Source organism: Gymnoscopelus microlampas (genome assembly GCF_963454915.1).
Source record: "Gymnoscopelus microlampas genome assembly, chromosome: 16".
Taxonomy (NCBI): domain Eukaryota; kingdom Metazoa; phylum Chordata; class Actinopteri; order Myctophiformes; family Myctophidae; genus Gymnoscopelus; species Gymnoscopelus microlampas.
Window position 1 is genome coordinate 26,365,262 of NC_139953.1, and position 20,472 is coordinate 26,385,733.

The following is a 20,472-nucleotide window of genomic DNA, read 5'->3' on the forward strand; positions in this document are numbered from 1 at the left end:
TTGAGACACTTAACCCCTAACTGCATTACAGCACATTACAACTGTGCTGCCTATAATATACAAAAATGAGATTTTCACATAGCTGTGCAAGTACTGAGTACACAGTAAAAACCTCAGTGTCAATTTTACTCAGAGAGTCTACAAATGTAACCAAATGCACCCATGAGCTTCCTCGGGTATGGGACATGAGGTGAAATATGACACTTTTGGCTTTCCATAGCAGACCTTCAGCTAAAAGCTCTCATTGCGGCATCTTGTATGCGTGTAGATTGGTTGGACTTCGGCGTTAACATAAGATATGATTTGACTCAGAAAACTGCCCAGGTTGTCTGCTGTGAAAACATTTCCACACCTCTAAAATATGTTTAATATACCTCTCGGCATGCAAGAATGTTGTGAACCCATTATTGGCTTGCTTTAACCCTCTCTGTTCAACGGACAGCTTTAACAGTCATCAATATCAATTTTGGAGCTCCAATGCACAGATGCATGGGAAGAGGCATCTGTCATGCTTTAGGTGGTGTGTAAATAAAGAACATTACTGAGAATTAGCATGTAATTATTAATTCCATGCGTGTCTGTCTACAATACATGTCTCCTCCAACCGAATTTATCATTTACATATATTTGAGCCATGGCTGATGCACACCTGCACAAGGGAATGGGAGAAGACAATGATTGGTCTAATTTATGTTATGCCCAAAACACACCCATGACTTAATTCAGACTAAATACAACCTCTTTGCACCTCGTGTCGAGATTTGCGCTGAGAAAACATGCAGTTTAACTAACAAAATTGGAGGTGGATGGATACTCATTTGCCCCTTGTTTCAGACCACGCGTCACCTTGTGCCATAGATCATCTAAATAGGGTCCTTACTATTTATAAACTGATATTTTATATTGCTCTAAAGCCAATGTCTTAATAATTCCTTCAGGATTGTCCACCTGCAGGGAAGGCTTTTAGAGACCTAAAAACAAATAGTGGATATACTGTCACAGAGTTAACCCTTTGTTCTATAATTTAAACAGTTATGTGGCAATATAGGGCAATCAAGATTCATTCTTTTTTTTATGCGACGTGACAATCAAGATTAATTCATTTTTTTATGCGACGTGACAATCAAGATTCATTCTTTTTTTTATGCGACATGACAATCAAGATTCATTCTTTTTTTCATGTGACGTGAGACTTGCTTCTATCATGGCACTTTAAGTAGATGCAACTCGTATACATGCCTGATCATTCTGAGACAGTCGATGGAAACCTAGTTAGCATTGCACTTTGGTTCGGAAATAACCACAGCAAGCTGAGGATGAAAACCTCAACCATTTCCTCATCGTGTGGAAGGAGCTTTATCTTATAGCTACAGCCAACTGCAGGCCACCCTGTAACTGCATGACAATACTATAAAGCACAATTACCAGTCACTGTAGAGAACATTCATTTCAATGTGCAACACTGTCCTGTGACAAAGTATAATTGGGCTTAAATGGTTTCTGCTTGCAAATCTTTGTATGAACTAGGCTTAAGACATGTTAACATCCCACCTCCACCTGAGAGCTCAAACATCAAGCACCAATTAACACACAGCCAGAGACGCAGCACATTAGAAAGTGCAAGCTTGTTATGACTCATTACCTTGGGGAGTTCTGGCTGTTGATTTGCCTAGATCAACTAATTGCAAAATCAATAGTGAGGACAGCTGAGTAGTATGTGAAGCTTGAGTACATTTTGCCTTAAATATTCCTTACAGGCGTCTTTTGATGGGCCTCATTCACAAAATATTAAGTGGTGGTAAAGTACCTGCCCACCACCGCGGAGACTACGCAGACAACCAGGCTTTTACTCAGCAAGTCATCCTGGGAAGCAGTAGAAGAGGGCCTCTCTGAGGACATGAACATATTTATACCTGAAGAACTGGCGCATCAAGCTCAGTGTTGAGAAGACCATAGCAACAACGTTCCACCTCTACAACAAGGAAGCAACCAGCAAAATTAACATAATGGTTGACAATGCCCGGCTACAGTCCCAGGCTCCCAGCCTTCCCTGACATATCTCGTGTGAAGCTCGATAGAACAGGTCCTTTAAACAACACCTGGACAATGTGTCAAGGCAAAGAGTAAGATACACTGTCTGTCCGGTACTACATGGGGAGCCACCACAAAGACACTGCACATCTCCACGAGGCCCTGGTGTTCCCCCGCCAAGTACTGTGCCACAGTCTGGAGCCATAGCCCACATGTCAAGAAGCTGGATACTGCCTCAATACTGCACTTACGGACTGTCTCTGGATGTGTACGAGACACTCCAACTAACCAACTGCTTCTCGCTGGAATCACTCCAGCAGGGGTCAGACGAGAAGCAGACACACTGGCCCTCGCTCAGAAGGCACAGATGAGTGAACCCCATCTCCTCCACAAGGTCATCACGGAAACACCACAGCGCACGCGCCTCAAGTCCCTCCACCCGTTTGTCACACAGGCCCAAGAACTGCTCCGCACAACACCAGTTGACACCTCCATGGCTTCCTGGGTGAAGGCAAGATGGAGGGACCAGTGGAAGGCAGCGGAACGTTTCGGTGCAGCAATGCAAAAGAGGGATCTCACAGACAGTGCCCAATGTGAATGCGGGGATCCACTACAGACTGTGAAACATGTGATGACCAGCTGCCCCAAACACCGGCCACCGAATGGTGATCTTGGTTTAATTGACCTAGACGATGACACACTGGACTGGCTTTCTGCAACGGAGCTGAAGGTCTAAGGACACATGACAGAACAAGATGATCACAGAAAACATGATTGCAAGGGTGACATTCATAGGCTACTGATTTCAGGTCTAGGCCTAAAACCCAGTCATGTGTATACTATATATGAGTGTTTCTCACACTCATACACATTCATGTCAAGGACCCCTAAAACCACCTCAAGTGAAGCTTGTTGTTGTCGTTGGGTTTGATTTGTATGTGGGAGATAACAGTGGAGAGAGTGTAACCTATGATCTGAATTGTCAGTCTTATACATTCTCTCATCTAGCCAGTGAAATAATAGTGAAATGTAACCGTTTACCCTTTTCTAGGGACACCCTAGCACTCCCTTAAGGACCCCATGGGGTCCCCAGACCCCACTTTGAGAACCCTTGCTACCATTGCTTCATACATTATCAGGTGTACAGGAGATTTCCACCAAACATGTACATTTTAATTGTACCTGATAATAAAATCGAATAAGAAATCAAATGATGAATGCCACTGTGTTCATGGAAACATTTGTACACTTGCCATACAAGCGCATTTCAAAGCCATCTGTATGTTTAAAAGAATAGTAACTAAACAAGAGCTTATGTAGACTATGATAAACTAATAATAAAAAGGCAAATAAACGTACTCTGTGCCCCGCGAGTGGCTCGGCACAGAAACCCCCAGGGCACAAAGTGAGGGAGGAAGGAGGGGGGAGGAACCACGACAACGGAACATAATTGTTTACTAGAGGCCTATCAAACTGTCTCCTAGCAACTGCCCCGGCAAGCTCCCCAATCAGGTGTGTCTAACCGTGGCAGTTCTGGTTAGCCTTGGGTTGTGTGAGTGTGTGTGTGTGTGTGTGTGTGTGTGTGTGTGTGTGTGTGTGTGTGTGTGTGTGTGTGTGTGTGTGTGTGTGTGTGTGTGTGTGTGTGTGTGTGTGTGTGTGTGTGTAAAACATTGCTTTTTAACCCCTTGCCACAGAAGAAAAAAAAGGGAGTTAAAAATGATAGAAATAACAGAATCACTAGTACAGGATAGCAGAGTTAGGCTCATACACAGCAGTGTGAAGCAGTGGCACAATGCACAGCGAGAAGAAATAGTAACCACTGCCTGCCAATTCATGTACACACAGCTACCGCGATCAAGCCAACAATATTCAAATTATTTTGGCCATGTTCCATACTACAGCGAGTATGCACAGAATGCCACATCATTCTCAAATGAATGAGAATCTCAACGATACCGCCATTTCTTCAAAACATCCACTTTGCCAGAGCAGTTCTGCTGGCATCCTGTGCAAAAATACTCGAGACTTCACTTCAACAGATGATGGTCGAGTTCAGAAGAGAACTGCTGCAGTTATAAAGGAGTTGACAAGCACAGATCGCAATTTAGGCATTTACTGTAGCACGCTCTTAATCCAGAGCAATTACAGTAAACAAGGAAAACACGAGGTAATACACCAAATTCATAGAACTAGTAATCTAGGATCATAGGTAAACCAAGAACCTATCATCAGTTACTCTAAACAGTACAAACAGATCAAAAATTACTTTCAGATTTACTGTACCAAATTTGTTTTGGGTCAAATATGCAGCCTACTATTACGCATCGCCATACGCTCTGTGAGCATGTCTGGCATACAAGCATCCCTTTGCCAGCCCACTCTGTCCCAATACAAAGCAGATAGATTTACATACACGTCTCACTTCAATTGGATGTCCAGTTGATCCAGCTGGGACAGAGAGAGACTGAGAGCAAGAGAGCGTGAGAGTGACAGAGAGATTCCACCAGCAATTTCATTAGCCACCGAAAGGAAGGAAGACTGTCGCTCTCCGGAACTGCAGACACGGTATGGGCAAACAAGATGGAAACACAATCAAGCCATCCATAAAGTCTGATTTATACTTAATTGCAGGTTGGGTATTGCACACCAATAAACGCCGATCTACAAGCTCACAGCGCGTTATGAATGATGCGACGAGTTGTTAGCTTGTAGATCTGCTATTTTTGGAGCACAAATATCTATACATTAGGCTTAAGAATGAAAAGGGACACAACATGAGCTACTGCTCATGTAATCTGATATTGCTTTACACTGTCCCTTGTACCTGCATCTAGATAACTATAGAGGAAATACACTCAATAATAGGGTTCTACTTCTAGCCTAGAGCAAACTCGAGCTTCTCCAGTCAAGTCTAGGTTTGCTTCTAAGATACCCCCGCCCCCATTTCTACTACGGTATGTTAAATCAATGAAACAGGATCAGATTCATTATCATGGAAGAGCACACCTCATATAAATGTAGCCATTATTTTATTCTTAGCTATCATGAGGTATACACACACAGTATGTCAGTGACTTGAATTTACTCATTTTCAATTACAATCAAAAAAGAATTTGGCTAAACACAATTCTATACCTGCCAAACACCCATAAAGCAACTAATACAATAGATATAATCTTATGACGGCCTCTATGGTACATACTACATAAAAAGCACTTTAGAGGGTGTCTCCCATAAATTCAAAACCATAAAACCAATTGCAGGGTGTACAGGGCAACAGCAAGCCAACTGTGGTTCATCTGGCTGACAAAACAAGCCAGAGCTGGAAATGCCTCTAGGAGCATTATTAAGGAAGCGTTTCTTAAGCACAGATAAGCATCACACAGCACGAGTATCGTATGCCTGGCAGCAATACATACACATACAATAAGCCATTTGCGATTGCATCGCGCCAGTGTGCCAATGACCGGAATGAGAGGGGGGCTACCATGTCCCCGCTCCCTCTGGGTATGGAAGTGGCCTAGCCAAGTGAGAAAATAGCAAAATGACAGAAAAGAGAATCTGCACGAGCAAAGACAGCATTCCTATGACTACAATATAGAGTCGTGACAGACAGCAGAGTCCAGTCCATGCTGGCTTCCACAGGGCTCGAACCGGGCAGCTGGCCAGCAGAAGACAGTCAACTACACTGCATCTTTGTTTCTTCAGTGAGGAGCAACAATGCCACAGCCAGTAGCCCTGTAGGCTTGTTGTGACATCTGGCACTGGAGCATAGTGCACTGTTATCAGCCACGAGCCACTTAGCAGGATGACAGCAGACCAGAATAGGTCTCTCCACCTCTGTCTGGAGGTGCTATAGTCAATATGTCAAAATAAAATTAAGGACAAGGAGTTTATCCCGAGTTCATATCATGACAAGTTGGTCATTGGATGTGATAAAACGTGACACAAATATGGCTTGTGTGGATGAGCACCAAACACAAGAGACAACCCCTACCGTGTAGTACAAAAAAAACACGATAAAAGCTAAAAGGTGTTTATGATTGCTTTTAGGGTATGATTTCAGACACATAGGTATGAGCGTACCGCTAAGACCAACAGACCTACACTGGACTGCTTGTTTCAAGTTCACAATCCGTATAGTGACGCACAGCCAAAAGTGTAATTTTCATTATGAATTGCACTGCAGTGGAGATGATAAAGCTTTTCATTCAAGTGTTATCATTATTGTCGGCCATCAAAGCATCAATAAGAATAAGTGAAATTACTTTTAAAAAATTGCTCCGAGTTGTATTCGATTAAAAAAAGCAGACAGATCTGGTCATCCTCAGTACTCTAGTAACTGCCAAATAATCATCATTATAATAATACATTAACTGACATCCAGTTTTAGAAATAGACACCATTAGTGACAGCCTTACAAGATCACAGAAATGTTCAGTGCAAAAACTGGGTTAAGAGCACCATCTTGCACTTTTAATAGCCTAGGACATTAAATAGCCTACTATCTGACAAAAATAAATTTCACTTTTGCTTTCAGAAAAGGGACTAGCAGTAGCCCAGCCTACTTTCTGTTCTGCAGGACTTGCAGCATGCACTTCACCTAATTTCTTTAGCCTACCCCACCACCCGTCATAGAAAATTCTAACGTTCTAGTGTCATAGGACATCTGAAAACATAAAAATAGTCAACTCGTAGGCCAACATGGCGGTCTATCCATCTTGCACATAGACTTCTTAACAGTACAACAGCCATCCATCACTCATCCGCGGTGAGATGCTTAATTGTGCCGTAGGGGCCACCTGGCACCCTGACAGAGGCTGTGCTGCTGTGTGAGAAGAAGTGAGGTGTCAAAACCAGCCAAGAGCCAACCAACTATACGATAAAACACACTGCCTGGAGGCACCAATCATTCTGTCTTATTAACACCGCGTCTTTCAGACTGCTTCGAAGGCTCACAAGAAAACGAGACTCATTTATTGTTGTTACAGAGGATAAATAACAGGCCAAAAATACTCCTTGTACACACACAACACAATCCATAACAGAGACGTCCCTTTCAACTCAAACACCCCCACCCATAGGAAACAGGAAAGGTGGGCACCAAGGAAGAGTGGGCACCTCAGTGTTAAATTGGCATTTTTTCCCCAAAATGTAAAAAAATAAAATATTTGGAAAATGTTTAAGTAAAGTAAAGTATACATGATTAAAACATGCTTTAACATTCGACAATTAAGGTCTAATATTTCTGAAATTGCCACAAACCTGTATACAGTCATTTTGGGGCATAAACAATAAGTTGAAGGATAAACTTAAGTCTGATAATGATGTACCGTGCATGTAGACATCATGTATACTTTACATATACTTAAGACCATTTTTCAAATATTTAATCTTTCAATATTTTGGACAAAATAGCTAATTTTACATCGAGGTGCCCAGATGTCCCTAGTGCCCAGACTGCCCACCTATCCTGTATCCCACTCAAACACCCCTCACCCACACACCACCAATCTAATTAGCCTATCGTGGCCTTGGCAGGTGCAGGTTTGTGGACTGGAACAAAGCCAACCTCATGCATCAAGGCAACTTTAAAATAGGAGCCAGATAACATTCGGAAGCGCTGTGTGGCTTTGCAACTGGATCCGTATGGAACATGCAATCACTCTTCTTAATGGCTTAATTGGAACAACAGGGCAACACACACACTCACCGGCCACGCGAACTGGAACGGAATCAAAACCTTGCCGGCGTCGTCGATTTTATTGGGATTTTTTGTGTTGGTGTTCTTAAAAGAAAACATATTTCCACCGAGAACGTCCGTAGATCCGTCCCCGTACGTGCAGTGTCCCGTGGCGGTGACCTCCGTCTGGTATTCCTTTAGGCAGATCTTGAAGTAAGTGTCGCATTCGTCGCGGCCGCAGCGCAGGTCCTGCTGGGAGTTCCTGGTCGCGTCGCAGCATTCCCCGTCGGCCAGCTCGCCGTTCACGTTCTCTACCGTGATAAGCTGGAGCTCGAAATAGCCGGTTGAGTGGGACATCTAGTAAAAAAACATTTAGAAAGGTGGAGAGAAAAATTAAGACTGCACAGTGCACACAAGCATAGAAATAATCTGGTAAACGCAAGACTCGCCCCAAAACACGCTCGCCTCAGCGGTTCCCCAGGGGTTCTTGTATTCTTGTATTGTATTTGTTTAACTGAGGATAAGGTTAGAAACAAATAAGTTTAGGATTAGGCATAGTTTTACTAGGGTCAAGTTTAGGAATACGGTTAGGTTTTGGCATTGTTTTTACTGAGGTTACGTTTGGGAATAAGGTTAAATTTAGGCATAGTTTAACTGAGGTTACGTTTAGGAATACCAGGTGGCGACCGTTCCTAGGTCGCCGGATTTGCCCTGGGGCAACTGTTTTGGGGCGAGCGTTTTAGTATTCAATCCAGCATGTCTTCTATGGAAGCATGTTGCGCACCGAAAATAGCCTATTCTACAAGCTCTCAATGAGAGCTTGTAGATCTACTATTTTCGGTTATTATATTAAGATTATCGCATTTGAAGTGGTCAAACTTGCAATATGTTCAGAAGCATCTTCCATAACCTAATGGTCTCGGATATTCCATTAAAAAACAGGTTAAAGCCTGAATCTCTTGATTTCTTCACCTGGTTGGCAGTATGTAGAACATCAGGACAATATTACTAAAACATAATTGTACATATTGTGTTAATTGTTTAGAAAATAGGATAGTGTGGGGGGATTCCTTTCATGCTGTTTCACAAATCGCACATTAGGATTGAAAATGTTCAGTCGTGAGATTTTATTTTTGCTTTAATCCATGCATTTAGAAAAGTGGAAGAAAATTAAGACTGCACAAGCATAGAAATAATATTAGGTGTGTAAAATCGGTTAAGTAGGCTATAAGGTTGATGCATGATTCATTCTACACCAGTAAATTAGATTAGATATACACGGATATGATCATTAATTCCAAAATATTGGGTTAGATCTTGAGCATTTATTTTAAACCCATATAGCGGTAGCCTAGTCAACAAATTTAAGACAATTAAAACGCTTGAGATAGAGGTGGTGGAAATTAATCGTTGCAGCAGGCAATTGATGCAATGCAACTTAGAACTTGTGCGTGTGTGTGTAGGCCTATAATTCTAAAACATGTAAGGCACACAGCTTGACAAAATGGAGAGTAGCCCTACATTAATTCCGCAAGACTTCAATCTTGTCATGGTAACATGATCACATGTAAACTGACGGCCAATTATCGATTAATATGATGCGAATATACGCAATATTGGACGTCCACGCCCACCAACTTTTGACATTGCCCGTTTTTAAGGTGCATCCCTAATTATTTGACAACATAATTGTGCAAAACAGTCGCCCAGCTCTTCTTACCTCCGTCCATAACGTCAACAGCAGGCATACTCTTGGGAGGCAATTCCTAATCCTGGTACGATCCCACATGCCTCCGATTAATTAGAGTGACATTAGGGGGAAAACAAGCGATCAAAAACGACAGAAGAAGGCCGTTTACCGGCGACTAGTTCCTCCACTCCTGACATGCAAAAAAAAATCATACGCGTTATTTTCTCCCAACATGTACGTCCAGATTTCACCGAAACATTACATGCGTGTTGTGTGCGAGCCGAGCGATCAGCCCGATTGCAAGCGTTGTTGAGTCTCCCTCCGTCAAATCTCTCCACACACACAGCAACTGTCTCACAGCCACAGCACGCCTGAGGAGAGGATGTCTGCGCTGATTGGCAGCTCTACAAACCACTTACAGATCCGCCTGCGGCCGGTCTTTGAGCCAACCGGATTATAGGGGGGCGGACGATAGCTCCCAAAACTTGAATTGGTAACCGGAAAACTCGCCCCAAAACACGCTCACCCCCATTTTCTTCGCGGACCAGTGGTTCTTGTATTTATTTTACTGAGGATAAGGTTAGATTTATGGTTAGGTATAGTCTTACTGAGGTTAAGTTTGGGAATAAGGTTAGGGTTTGGCACCGTTTTACTGAGGCTACGTTTAGGAATAAGATTAGGTTAACCGTTTAGGCATAGTTTACTAAGGTTACGTTTAGGAATACCAGGTGAATACCGCCGGATTTGCCCCGGGGTGAATGTGTTTTGGGGCGAGTGTTTTGGTATTCCTTGAATTGCATAGTTTTTTTTTATATGTATTATTATTATTAATGCGGGGCTTGATGTTGACAAGCCCGCATCACACAGGCACAGCATGGTATTAACTCGATAGAATTTCAATTAATTTAATTTAGACGATCACTGCAGATCATCATTACCACGTTCAAATTACTTCACTTAATTACAGCAGTCAATTAAATCGACTGTCTGTGCCTACAGTCTCATCATTACCTACTACACCAATCCGTTACTCCGTTTTTCGTCTCCCTCTCCCCACCTATTAATAATATATATTTTAAATAATTTATACTATTTTACACATTTCATTTCAAGGTAAGACTTGTACGTAATTCCCATGACTTGGGACAGTTTTTTGTGAGCAGTCTCTATACAGGTCTGGAATCAGATGCCAGCCGCACACCATTCAATTGCCTCTATTGCAGTAGTTCATAGCGCCCTCTTCTGTGGACGCACAACCAACAATGCAATAATATGTTTATTTGATTCTCTGTCCCAGACAGTAGTGGTGAAACGTAGCCTATAATGTCCTGCATAATATTATTTCCAACATAAAAAAACAAGTGATAATTTCAGTCACATCTATAACTGTGTATTTCTTTCCGTTCACTTTCTCAACCCACATTCGCTCTTGAATGAAACTAAGACGTATCTTGGTGTGTCCTCCATAGCAGTAACCTACTGTAGGCATATGTGAGTACAATTAAGAATATCCAAATAAAAGTAAAAATGATTAACTGAAAACATTAAGCCCCTCAAACAAAAATAAGAATTGTAACTGTTGTATTATTGATTGGTTAAAGGGCAAGACCACTTTGGTAGAGGTTTGGGTTGTGTAGTTACCTTGCCATGATGTAACTCCAAAGGTGGACAAGAAATCAAAAATAATTGCTCCAGTGATTAGAAATTGATAATTCAAAATATGCTCTTCATTGACTTACATTGTACAGTAAAACAGCTCTCAAAGTCACTCTTTTAGCACGTAAATGAACACAAATAAAGCTGATTCAGACAATATAGAGCATCACCGAGCCCAGTACTGTTTGTTTTTGTAATAAAAATGTTAACTTCCTACTTATTTTACTATTTGAAGATCCGGATCCGGATCCGCGAATCCAGTCCGGGTTTTCTTCTTAATAAAAATAGCAAAATCAACAGGAAGTTTACATTTTTATTAAAAAAAAGAAACAGTACTGGGTTTGGTGATGCTCTATATTGTCTGAATCAGCTGTGTTTGGGTTCATTTATGTGCTAAAAGAGTGACTTTGAGAGCTGTTTTACCGTACAATGTAAGTCAATGAGGAGCATATTTTCAATTATCAATTTCTAATCAATGGAGCAATTATTTTTGATTTCTTGCCCACCTTTGGAGTTACATCATGGCAAGGTAACTACACAACCCAAACCTCTACCAAAGTGGTCTTACCCTTTAAGCATTGGGAGAGAGATGATAAAATAATCCCAGTGTAGGGCCATGCATAAAAAGATATGTGCCCAGATTGTTGCAGGACAGCCACAATCAGCATGCTGTCCCCTGCCTGTATGAAGCTGCTCCTAGTGCTCTCACAAAGAGAAGAAAAGTTGACCAGTGTCTTTATGAACCAGTGGTTTTCAAACGTTTTCATGTCAAGGATCCCCAAATTATGTTGCCTATTTGGCTGCGGACCCCCATCTGAAAATATTTTGTGCCAAAGGCCCCACATGCAAGATTTGTGTTGTTAAACTGTTTCAAACATATGCAAAAATTGTCATTTTGTTTTCAAGATTATTATTTTTTAAATTGCAGATCGGTTATTTCCAAATAGCCAGTGTATATAGGTTTAAAGTGGTTAAAATGATTTTGATGCTATATTAACTCCTTTAGCTGGGGACCCCCTGAAACCTCCCCAAGATCCCCTGGGGGTCCCTGGACCCCACTTAAAGAACCACTGTGTTGGACAGTCCCCCCCCATCCCTAAGCCCCCCCTCCCCCCTCCCCCCTATCTCCCTGTGTCTGTCTCATCAGCCGACTGCCATGTCATCAGATAGGCCTGAAAGGAGTGTGATAGCCCGAGCCGCCACGCTCACTCTGGCTGGAACGTTTCGCACGCTGTCACAAGTGGCTGTGTGTGTGCCTTAAGTTCCATCACACCTACTAAAGGGCCCGAGGTGCTGAAGGGGCTGTGCGTGTGTCTTGTGTGCGTTACAGTATATATAGTATTGTGGGTGTGTGTGTGTGTGTGTGTGTGTGTGTGTGTGTGTGTGTGTGTGTGTGTGTGTGTGTGTGTGTGTGTGTGTGTGTGTGTGTGTGTGTGTGTGTGTGTGTGTGTGTGTGTGTGTGTTAGTCTATACTCTGTCTCTCTGTCTTTCTATATATATAGTATAAGCTGCATGTGCGTGTGCGTGTGCACACAGAGAGACTGGAGTGTGTGCAGGAGGTTGGGTGAGGAGAGGAGGGAGGAGAAGGGGAGGATTAGGAGAGGGTGTAGAGCTGGGGCTCTGTGGGGGGCTTGCAGCCTCCGGGAGGGAGGGGGTGAAGAACATTTCTTCTTCTCATCCATTTTTCATGGCTTTTCTCCTTTCAGATCTCCTTCTGTGTGTGTGTGTGTGTGTGTGTGTGTGTGTGTGTGTGTGTGTGTGTGTGTGTGTGTGTGTGTGTGTGTGTGTGTGTGTGTGTGTGTGTGTGTGTGCGTGTGCGTGCGTGTGTGTGTGTGTGTGTGTGTGCGGCGCGCGCTAGATTCCCTTTTATCTTTTACTGATCTTTTGGGGACTGTGTGTGTGTGTGTGTGTGTGTGTGTGTGTGTGTGTGTGTGCGTGTGCGTGTGCGCGCGTGTGTGTGTGTGTGTGTGTGTGTGTGTGTGTGTGTGTGTGCACGTGTGCGTGTGCGTGTGTGTGTGTGTGTGTGTGTGTGTGCGTGTGTGTGTGTGTCAGGGCCTGAGACATTACTGTTGTTTTTCACCATGTCTCTAGCAACACCTGGTATTAAATGGATGATCACTTTTGATCATCGAAATGTACAGTACATCAGTTTCACTGCACATACATGATGTTAACCACGTTCACTCTGGTGTCCCTATTTTGGGCATGTCGATAAAGGCTAACATTTTACAAAGATCTTTGACATATTTAGATTGGCTATTATTCAAGATTTTTGAATAGGGGTTTAATGCTGCGCTTACTGGATGACATGTTCAAGAATTATTAATCATCATCAGTTAGCTATCTACCTTCAGAGGTACACATGAATGGATGACCCACTAGAAACAGGATATTAAATTGTTTCCAGGGGTTCAACATAATGACGTTAACATGTTACATTGTTACAAAGGGATTAAAGGGATATTTCACTTTCAAATAAAATAAACATAAAAAATAAATAAATACAATAACTGAAAAAAGTAATGGAAAAACATTAGAATGTCCTTGTAATGCATTAGGGGGGCGTACATTTTCCATTATGTTTTTAATTTATTTATTTATTTCTCTCTATCTTTTTTTATGTTTATTGTATTTGAAAGTAAAATATCCCTAAAGTTATTAAACAACTCATCCAAGACAGACAGTGTATTCCTATATTGCATTAATTTAATCCAAACACACAAATGAGCCTTTTTAAGCTGAACATCACATCAAATGTTGGCTAAATGGCCATTTTCCATAGAAACCGACAGATCAACCTCTAATGTAGGATGCAGAAGGAGAATTGGGAAACAGTGACCCTAATCTCACTTTGACCCAATGTGACCTAAGTGCTTCCTCTTAAATACTTGATTAAGAGTCAGTCCAGAAAAGGTTGCTCTGTTAAACATCAATGAATACATCATATGTCATTTTCTCTGATCTGACAGGTAGAGGCTGAATTGTATGATTGATCATACAGAAAGGTTTCTTGAGTAGGATTCTTCTATGTATTGTAAGATATGTAATCTAAATTTGTAATAACATTTGTAAACGCATCGTGATGCAACCTGTTGTGAGCGTGTAGATCAGAGTATAGGGCTCATTTGCACAGTCCAACACACAGTTTTGAGGTACCGTCACTGCAGGTAACGTAGAGCATGAGTATGTTCTGTTCTCCCTACAGGAAGCAGGTGTACATGCCTCACACTCTCCTCACTGTTCAACAGCATGCGGGAGAAATGCCCTGTAGCTGCACTTTTTAGTGTGTGAACAAACCAATAAAAACACCCCGCCGCCACCCATACAGTAGTTTGAACGTTGGAGGTAAGAATGGGAAAATGCAAAGGCTGGCAGAGGGATCAAATTCTTCGAGCACACTACCTGCCAACACAGTAAAACATGGGGCGTTAATTTAGCTATTTACAGTTAAATACAATTAGTTTATTAGGACTCATAAACCTCATCACTATTCTTTTTGTTTGTTTGTTTTTGTTGAAATGAAATTTGAGGCCTCTGACCAAATCCAATGCCAAAGTTGTAAATTGTGAAAATGAATATATAAATAATGCTGTGTGATACATGTATATCTAGGATCACATGCGCATTGTCCTCTGCTTATAATGCTTGGAGACTATTAAGAGTTGAAGCTTTCTCTGCCGTTACACACAGTAAAATCCTAACTGTTAAATTCCTGAGTATTTACTGAACAGCTAAAAGCCCATTTATTTTACATTTCATCATCTATAAATGTTTGAAATAATGGCATAAAAAAATACTTTAACGGGTTGTTTCCATTTGTTTCATGGTTGACTGAGCTATTGAGTGGCCCGAAAGAGTAGTTCCGCTGCTGACAAGGAGAGACGTGAGGGTTTGTCTAGTCCAGTCTGAGCCATCAGATGTCTCATACCCTCATGCTCCGCTCTGCTGCAGGTAATGTTTCTTCTTTTGCAAACATTTCAGATTCCATTCATGCCGATCCACATGACACATAACTGCTGGGACAGGGAGGTACTAGAAGAAGCTACATACACCTTGAAATATATTTTTCAAGTGAAGCTTTTTAACAAAACATTGTCATCATGGTCAATGTAGTCAATGACGTTTGTGGTGGCAGAAGACACATTTGAACAACAATCTGACTCAGGCTTAATATGCATGTGTTGATAACTTCTTACAATGTTGGTCATATAAAACACAGTATACATACAGAGTAAAGATGGCACTCACTTTATACGTGTTACTCAGTTTACGCACATATAGTACACTCGAAGGGCAATGGAAATAAGCACCGAAGCTTTTTAGTATTTTATCCTTTTGACAAGTATGTACAATATTATGTTCATATATATGCATTTTTGTCTGAAACAAATAAATATTCATCAATCAAACAAACAAAACAAATAAACAAACAACTAAGCACATCCTAACAGTACTAACAAAATGAACATCTCTCCATCCATGATTGACATTCTTTTCAACATGCACAGTCTGTGGGTCGCAGATCAATGATGTTATAATGAGGTGCATCTACTGTATGTTCACATTTATTTCCTGCCAGTTGTAACAAACCAGATAGCAGAGTGGTAGACAGAACAAAAGCAAAATGTAGAGAGAGAGATAGTTTATTTATCCCTCAAGCCATCCCTTTCCGCAGAGCCTCGTAAATATACTTAAAGGTCAACTGATAAGACCCAGTAGACACTTGAGCATAAGGTCACACAGTGTTGACCAACGCTAAATCAAGTGGAGTGAAAGCGGAGTGATTAGCTTGATATTGGGCTATATGAGGGAAAACAAAGTCTTAGGTTTCATCTGGTTTCTATCTGGGGCCATGCGCACTTTATCAGTTCAGACCAATCGGATCAGTTTACCCTTCTGCTCTTCTTAAAGCCTTAAAGAGAGTTGACCCAGGTGATACTAGGGTACGACCAAATCAGTGGAACTTTGCTTAGACTTTGGCCCAATGACATGTCATCGCTCGGGAGGTGGGGGCAGAAAAGAAAAGTCAATCTTCAGGTATAATTTCAAGCGCAGGTTAGTAGAATGAGTGGCTGAGTAAAGCAAGAAAGGATTAGCTTATCTGATGAAGAGATACAATTTAATTGACTAATCTTTCCAGGAATTTTGATTTTGCCTGTGCTGAAAGTCACTCTACAATTCCTTACATAGTCCACTAACGCGTTGTGGGTGTGAGACTTCGCCAGTGGCTGGTATACCATAAGGCTATAATACTTCCCACAGCCAGCCCTATAGTTTGAATCCGACACAAGGCTCTTTTGCTGCATGTCAAAATCATAGGCTACTAAACGGGGCATTACAGGATAACATGAGAAAGGTTGTAATATTTCCTTCTGCCATGGACCAAGGGTAGGCTTGTACCTCACATAGGCTCACACAGAAAACCTAGGATTAACACCAGATATTAACCACAGGTTCGACCCGTTGGACACATTCCACTATAGTCCTGGGTAAGTCCCGGTTTGTCGCCATTAAACCCAGATCCAGGTCCACAAGTTTATTTCATTAAGTGTCATTGCGGAATAGGGCTGTCGCACATCAGCATCATTAAAGTGAACATTTGTTATCCTTGGAGAATATAAGAAAGGTTTATCCACGTCTTTGCATAATGTCTACACTCCTACTAGATCGAGAAAAGCCCAACTGTGCCTTTCCATTGTTGACTCACAAATGTATTTGCGGCTTGTAAAAGCTGCTTTTGGGGTGTCTTGTTGCTCAGCCAGCTAGTACACAGACCAGATGCTCCTTGTGAGTTGTGAAGAACGGAGTTAAAATCCTACTCTCACGTCTCGCATGTCTCTCCCTAAAGCATAAAATGCCAAAAAGTATCTTTGAAAAAAAAAGAAAAAAGAATGGAGGTTTGCTTAAATGGTAGCGTTAGCCCTCCGACTTGCCTGCAATCAGTCATTCCTGTCTCAATGAATATCTATAATAAGGTCCTTTACGTCTGTACTGGAAACTAATTCCACCAGCCTATCTGTGTGGTGATTAAAGGAATGTGAACTTGAATTGACTATTGGGGGTCATGATGTGATGGAGCACTGAATTCCATTGCTCCCTTACCAGAAGATCACTGGTTAGCCTGCCCAGCTGGGAACATTTGGGCAGGGAAAATAAATGAGGAGCTTTTTCTCCTCCCTCAGCAAACCAACTTCAAGGTGCCCCCGAACAAAACGCCTAACCTCTGTGGCCAGTAGCAGAACACCATGGTGGTACAGTACATGAGCAGGGTGCTGCTGCAAACATGCAAAGATACTCTGAATACAGTGATGATAGTAATGCACATACTTTCTGTGTTGACCATCTGTGTGTGTGTGTGTGTGTGTGTGTATGTGTGTGTGTGTGTGTGTGTGTGTGTGTGTGTGTGTGTGTGTGTGTGTGTGTGTGTGTGTGTGTGTGCGTGCGTGCGTGCGTGCGTGCGTGCGAGACTTGTGAAATGGAGTGAACCATGGCGGCAGCGGGCAAACGCACAGAGTGGAACGCACACTCTCACTTTAGTAGTCCCTCACAAAGCCACTGCGGGATGTTTACTAGCCATCTCCAGTTTCCCTCCCCCCTCTGCACTGGACTCCTCATTAGCATACAGATGGACAGTGTGCCAGTGTGCTGGAATCATATTGAATGTCGCCGCTGCCTTTTGTCCCACGACTCGCCCCATAACTCCAGAGGTGGCTCCCCTCTCCTCTTCAAAGAGCAGCTGGTTGCTCACACCTGGGAATGGACCCGAGCCTGAGAAGAGAGACGGCAATCTGCCTGCTCTGGTAAACACACACACACACACACACACACACACACACACACACACACACACACACACACACACACACACACACACACACACACACACACACACACACACACACACACACACACACACACACACACACACACACACAGATGGTCTCTGGAGGAGAGGGACGCTCTAATCCCATGTGTCCAATTACAACATGAAAGCCAGGTCACAATGTAGGCATCTTTCCAGACTGTCACACAGACAGAACACAGGCGGAAGGGGGTAAGAATGTGTGAGTGTGTGTGTGTGTGTGTGTGTGTGTGTGTGTGTGTGTGTGTGTGTGTGTGTGTGTGTGTGTGTGTGTGTGTGTGTGTGTGTGTGTGTGTGTGTGTGTGTGTGTGTGTGTGTGTGTGTGTGTGTGTTTGTTTGTTTTGGGATGGTGGGAGGAAGCATTCATGTAATTTTTAAGAGAAGTCAGGTTAAGCATAATGTAAACCACCTGGATTTGAACCTGGGTCTTCTCCCCATGGGAAGTCAAACATCTATTGCTCACCCAAAGGGGAATCTTCTGGGCGGGCAATTCTGCTGCATTTAATGACCTCCATCCCACCCCCCAATCAAGAAACCTGGTTAATGACATCACAGGTGGTTTAACATCTTAACTGCCCCAATTCAAAACCGTTCCGAGTTGAAACAGTATAACAATATACTAAGTTATCCTATTACAGAGCCTACAGCAAAACCTGTTGTAGGATGTTGCTACAAACATGAACATGATCTCAACATGCATGATCAAACTGAGGGGGAACATAACATTGCAGGCTGTTGAATGAAGTTTGTGAATTTAAAGAGAATGTAGGGAGAATCTACAGTACCATGCAGGTCGATTCTCCATGTGGGTACTGTGGGTCAGTGGTTCTTGAAGCTGACAGGTGAAAAAATGGCATCAAAAGTGATCAAGAAAGTCAACCAAAGAACAATATGTTTTTGGGCAGGATCTCCTCTTTTGTCAACAAGAGTGCACTAAAGACTCTAGCTAGTACCCTCATTCAATGCCATTTTGATTATCTAAGCAGACTGATTCGACGACTACTCGGCCTAAACCCCTTGACCCACCTAAATTCAACACACTTTGCTAGTTTGGGATGGCTTAGGGTAGAAGACAGGGTTAAGCAAATATCAATGGGACTGGTATAAGGTACAGTGCCCTCATATCTGTCTAAAAAAAGTGAGTGACACCCACAGCCACAACACCAGAGGGAGCGACCATGATCTGGTTCTCCCCAAATTTAGAACAAACATGGGAAAATTCTCATTCTACTACTCTGCCACCACACAATGTGGAATGCCCTGACACCATCCGTTAAAGGATGTGTATCACTGGTTTCTTTCAAATTTGGCCTGAAAAAACATTGGAAGGTCACAAGGGGAGCTAGTTTTATTTCCCTTTAAAAGGAGGTGTCTTACTACTGCCGTTTTTCCTTTTCCCTTCTTCTCCTTTGTATATATAGCTGTTTATATTTGTATTAATGTGTAATATTTGATGCTCTGTTGATGAATTGAATACACAATGGAAACAAGTCCCCAGGATATTTTTGTGTTTATCCTTTTAACCTAAATGTCTTACTGTACCACCGTGCTGTTTACATTTCTGTCTAATAAAGTATTCAATCAATCAATCAATGTCTCTAGCATAACATGACATCTCTCATGTGTCTCAACAGTAATTAAGGATGTCACTGTCTGTAATGTTGTGGCATAAGGTTACCATGGCAAATGCAGGGCAGAACTGTGGTGAGTTAATATTTTCAATGCCGCCTCAACCTCCCTCCATTAGCTTTGTCTAATGATTAGTCGTTCCTGTCTGAGAGAATGTAATTACCATCAGATTGTAATTCTCTAGTCTAGGGTGATGGGAAATACCTGGATGACTCAATCAATGGCCCCCAGTTAAAGGTAGGGTAAGTGATATTTTTTTGTTAAAACAAAAAGTATTTTGTTAAACGGTAAAATGTCTATATTGTGATATCATTGCTAATGTGTTTGTTCAGTAACAGGTCTCCCTGACTCTCCAGCTCTTTAATAATCAGAAAATACATTTTGAGATGGGTTGCCAATTTCCCAACACAAAAAAATATTTTCTGTTTACTAAAGAGCTGGAGAGACAGGGAGACTCTGAAAATTTAAGAGGCGGCAATGAGATGCATTCAAGGACCTTGGTGCAACTATAAGGATATCTCTATCCCAGTAATGTGAAAGACCGTTGCATTTAAATATCATGTACTGTATCTATTAAAGAGGCTAGCTACTGAAAGACAAGCTATACATTGTCCATGGTCAATAAATACATAGATTGTAAATTACAGTAGTTGCTTATACTGTAAATGTATTATGCATTGCACTGGTCCCAGACAATCTAATACTCACTACTTGGGTTGCGACAACAACGTGAGTGCTGTTCAGTACAATACCTTGTCTGTCTCTAAATTGTCAAATGCATTTTTATTCGTTTATCAACACATGCTGAGTATGTACTTTGAATATAAGAAATCATTCTTTCTCCAAATCCACTATTTTCTACCAAATTATTTTTCATAATTCATGAGTTGGGGCAAATAAAATCACTGTTAACAAAATAAA

The 20,472-nt window shown here is 41.9% G+C and overlaps 1 protein-coding gene across 2 annotated transcripts in view; it reads right to left on the reverse strand.

Moving 5' to 3' along the window:
• The window catches only part of jag2b (jagged canonical Notch ligand 2b), a 54,639-nt gene extending 44,914 nt beyond the window's left edge, over positions 1-9,725 (reverse strand). For both annotated transcript variants that reach the window (XM_084081915.1, XM_084081914.1), the window contains exons 1-2: positions 9,435-9,725; positions 7,745-8,071 (exon numbers count right to left, since the gene is read on the reverse strand). In XM_084081915.1, coding sequence (XP_083938041.1) covers positions 7,745-8,071; positions 9,435-9,503 — 396 coding nt within the window. In that variant the 5' untranslated portion in view covers positions 9,504-9,725. The remainder of the gene's footprint in view (positions 1-7,744; positions 8,072-9,434) is intronic.
• Between the last annotated feature and the right edge of the window lie 10,747 nt (positions 9,726-20,472).